Source organism: Moschus berezovskii, chromosome 9, assembly GCF_049115385.1.
Source record: "Moschus berezovskii isolate FMDL1 chromosome 9, NW_MosBer_1.0, whole genome shotgun sequence".
NCBI classification, from domain to species: Eukaryota; Metazoa; Chordata; class Mammalia; order Artiodactyla; family Moschidae; genus Moschus; species Moschus berezovskii.
Genome location: NC_142468.1, coordinates 98,380,005 through 98,384,191, shown reverse-complemented (window position 1 = coordinate 98,384,191; position 4,187 = coordinate 98,380,005). Strand labels below are relative to the sequence as shown.

At 39.7% G+C, this 4,187-nt stretch overlaps 1 gene segment (V, D, J or C); it reads left to right on the top strand.

Annotated features, from left to right (window-relative positions):
• Positions 1-696: 696 nt before the first annotated feature.
• LOC129563589 (T cell receptor alpha variable 22-like) lies at positions 697-1,310 on the top strand. The segment is given in 2 exon segments: positions 697-774; positions 964-1,310. Coding segments are annotated over 2 exon segments (372 nt in total).
• Positions 1,311-4,187: the final 2,877 nt, after the last annotated feature.

The window sequence follows — 4,187 nt, the reverse complement described above, 5'->3', positions numbered from 1 at the left end:
CCATATGCAAAAGAGATAGCTAGTGGGAAGTTGCTGTATGACACAGGGAGCTCAACGCGGAGCTCTGTGACAACCTAGAGGGATCTGGGAAGGTTCAAAGGGAGGGGATGTATGTATACTTCTGGCTCATTCGCATCATTGTATGGCAGAAGCCAACACAACATTGTAAAGCAATTATCCTCCAGTTAAAAATAAATTAATTTAAAAAATTAATTAAGGAATACTGTTTAATACAGCAAAGTATTCCAGCCAATAGGAGCAACTTCTGATACTGTGCTGATTCATGAGCACCCTTTAGAACCACAAGTGAGACCATAAGAGAAGCAAAAGCTGCATCCTCAGCACTTCTGGGAAAAAGAATTTCATTATGGAAGAATCTACCCCATCCATGGCATGTGAGAGGAAGACGGGGCTATATAGTTAATTTTTGCTTTTTTCCCCTAAAATTCCCCCAAATCAGAGTCTGCCTTCTCCGAAATGTTCTCAGAAAGTATCCCTCAAATCATAAAATAATGATCTTTCTATTTCCTGATCTACGCCTGGCCAGCACATTCTGAGTTGGCTGCGGTGGGAGGGTGGGGCGTCCTGTCAGTGTCAGCGGAGCAGGATTTTTTGGGTGAGCTGATTGGCTGCGGGAGCAGGAACGACTTACGACACCCCCTCCCTCAGGGTTTTGTTAAGTGTCTTACAGTGAAAATGTCCCAATAAGAAGAGGCAGCATCATGAAGGGGCTAGCAGGCACTGTGCTGGGGCTCTTGTTTGCCCAGGTTTGCTGTGAGTTGGGGCTGCCCCATGGGGAATCTGAAGGAACGAGGCGCTGCTCTATGTTGAGGGAGGGAGAGGAGCTGACAAGTCCTGCAGACTTTTTATCCTTCTCTTCATCTATGGGGATGGGGAGGGCACTCAGGGTTTAGTAGGAGTTACAGGGACCCTCACCAGTGACTGTTTCTCTTTCCTGATCAGGTGTGCGAGGGGTGAATGTGGAGCAGAGTCCCTCAGCCCTGAGTCTCCAGGAGGGAGCCAGCTACACGCTTCAGTGTAATTTTTCCACTTCCCCACAGAGTGTGAATTGGTATCTTCAGAACTCTGGGGGCCACCTCATACAGCTGTTTTACATTCCTTCAGGGACAAAGCAGGATGGAAGATTAAAGGCCACCACAGTCCCTACAGAACGCCGCAGCTCTCTGCACATTTCCTCTTCGCAGACCACAGACTCAGGCACTTACTTCTGTGTTGTGCAGCACAGTGCTCCCCAGGCACCTGCAGCCTCTACACAAACCTGAGCCGAGGCTCCAGCCACACCTTGCTGTGTAGATGGAACACATATATGCAGACACACACACATCAGTGTGTTCATAACAAGTCTTAATATATTTAATAAAACTGAAATTATACAAAATTTATTATTTGACCAAGATGGAAATGATATAGAAAATCAAGTGCAAAGACATGTCTCTAGAAACTCCAAAATATTTGGATTATATGCACTAACTTTAAAATAACTCTAGGTTAAAGAAACAATTACAATGGCTATTAGAAAATATTTTGAAAGTAAATATTGTGAGAGCACATTATATAAATATGTATGAGATGGAGCTGAAATAATACACAGAAGGAAATTTATCTTTTTAAGTACTTATATTACTAAAGAAAGATGTTGAAAAACTGCTATGACGACTCAGCAAAAAATGATAGAAAAGCAAATTAAACCCAACATAAAATGAAAGATGTAATAATAAAATGTTCAATTGGTGAACTATAAATAAAACTATGGTGATAACCATGAAATACAAATTTAATTTTATTAAAATGATTAATAAAATTGATATATTCTTAGGTATAATTATCAAGGGTAAAATAAAAAAGACAAATTATTAATATAAATATAAGTAATAAAAAAGGGAACCATTCTACAAACTCTATAATGTTATAAATGTAATGAAAGAATATCATTAACAATTTTATGTCACTGAGTAAATGTGTAGAAGCAGATCCACACAGGAAAACTTACTTTTTGACAAACTCAAAGACAGTTCAATAGAGGTAACAACATAGTCTTATAAGCAAATGAGGTTGGGATGATTGAATATTCTTGGGAAATAATTGAAAATTGACCTAAATATCACATCTTGTAAAAAAAAATTGTGTACAGTCTCAAAATGAACTATACATCCAACTACAAAATGTAATATTAAATCTTTTAGGAAAAAAATAAGAGAACATCTTCATGACCTAGGGTTAGACAAAAAGATTTTTGACATGACATCCAAAACACAATCCCTACAACATAAATAACTTAGATTTCATCAAAATTAAAAATGTTTGCTCTATGAAAGACACTATTAAGAGAAGGAAAAAGATGAACAACAGAATGGCAGGAAATATTTGCAAAATACATTTTCATCAAAAAGCTATTTAGAGTACAATGAACTGTTCTAAACTCAACAGGAAGAAACAAACAATCCAGCTGAAACCTGGACAAAGATTCAGACACTTTACCAAAGAGCTATGTGGTAGGAAATAAGCATATAGAGAGATGGTCATTGTTATTATTAGCTCAGTTCAGTTCAGTTCAGTCGCTCAGTCGTGTCCGACTCTTTGCGACCCCATGAATCGCAGCACGCCAGGCCTCCCTGTCCATCACCAACTTCCAGAGTTCCCTCAAACTCATGTCCATCGAGTTGGTGATGCCATCCAGCCATCTCATTCTCTGTTGGCCCCTTTTCCTCCTGCCCCCAATCCCTCCCAGCATCAGACTCTTTTCCAGTGAGTCAACACTTCGCATGAGGTGGCCAAAGTATTGGAGTTTCAGCTTTAGCATCAGTCCTTCCAATGAACACCCAGTGGGAAGTGCAAATTAAGCCACAAAGAAATACTACTTCACATCTATCATAAAGGCTAAAATTAAAAATACTGACAATACCAAATTCTGGCAAAGATGCAGAGAAATTGGATCACTCATACATTGCTGGTGGGTGAATTGTCCAGTCATTCTGGAAAACAGTCCAAGAATTTTGCATAAGCTTAAATACTCACTTACCTTACAACTCCAGCAAAGCACACTCCTGGGTATTTATGCTTGAAAAACGAAAAATTTACATTCATACAAAAATATGTACCTGAATATTCATGGCAGCTATATTTGTGGTCACCAAAAACTGGAAATCAGCCAAGTATCTTTCACTGGGTAAATGCAACTCTAATACATCTGTACAATGACATCTTAGTTACAGATTTTTCTCAACTTTCAATAGAGTTGTGTCTCAATAAACCATTTTCAGTTGAGAATATCATAGATGGAAAATGCATTTAATATACCTAACCCAGCCTCCTTTAAAGGTGCTCAACATTTACATTAGCCTACAGATGGTTTCAAATAGGAAAAGGAGCACGTCAAGTTTGTATATTTTCACCCTGCTTATTTAACTTATATGCAGAGTACATCATGAGGAATGCTGGGCTGGAAGAAGCACAAGCTGGAATCAAGATTGCTGGGAGAAATATCAATAACCTCAGATATGCAGATGACACCACCCTTATGGCAGAAAGTGAAGAGGAACTCAAAAGCCTCTTGATGAAAGTGAAAGAGGAGAGTGAAAAAGTTGACTTGAAGCTCAACATTCAGAAAACAAAGATCATGGCATCTGGTCCCATCATTTCATGGGAAATAGATGGGGAAACAGTGGAAACAGTGTCAGACTTTATTTTTTTAGGCTCCAAAATCACTGTGGATGCTGATTGCAGCCATGAAATTAAAAGACGCTTACTCCTTGGAAGGAAAGTTATGACCAACGTAGATAGTATATTAAAAAGCAGAGACATTACTTTTCCAACCAAGGTCCGTCTAGTCTATGGTTTTTCCAGTGGTCATGTATGGATGTGAGAGTTGGACTGTGAAGAAAGCTGATTGCTGAAGAATTGATGCTTTTGAACTGTGGTGCTGGAGAATACTCTTGAGAGTCCCTTGGACTGCAAGGAGATCCAACCAGTCCATTCTAAAGGAGATTAATCCTGGGTGTTCAGTGGAAGGGCTGATGCTAAAGCTGAAACTCGAATACTTTGGCCACCTCAGGCGTAGTGTTGACTCACTGGAAAAGACTCTGATGCTGGGAGGTACTGGGGGCAGGAGGAGAAGGGGATGACAGAGAATGAGATGGCTGGATGGCATCACCAACTCGATGGACATG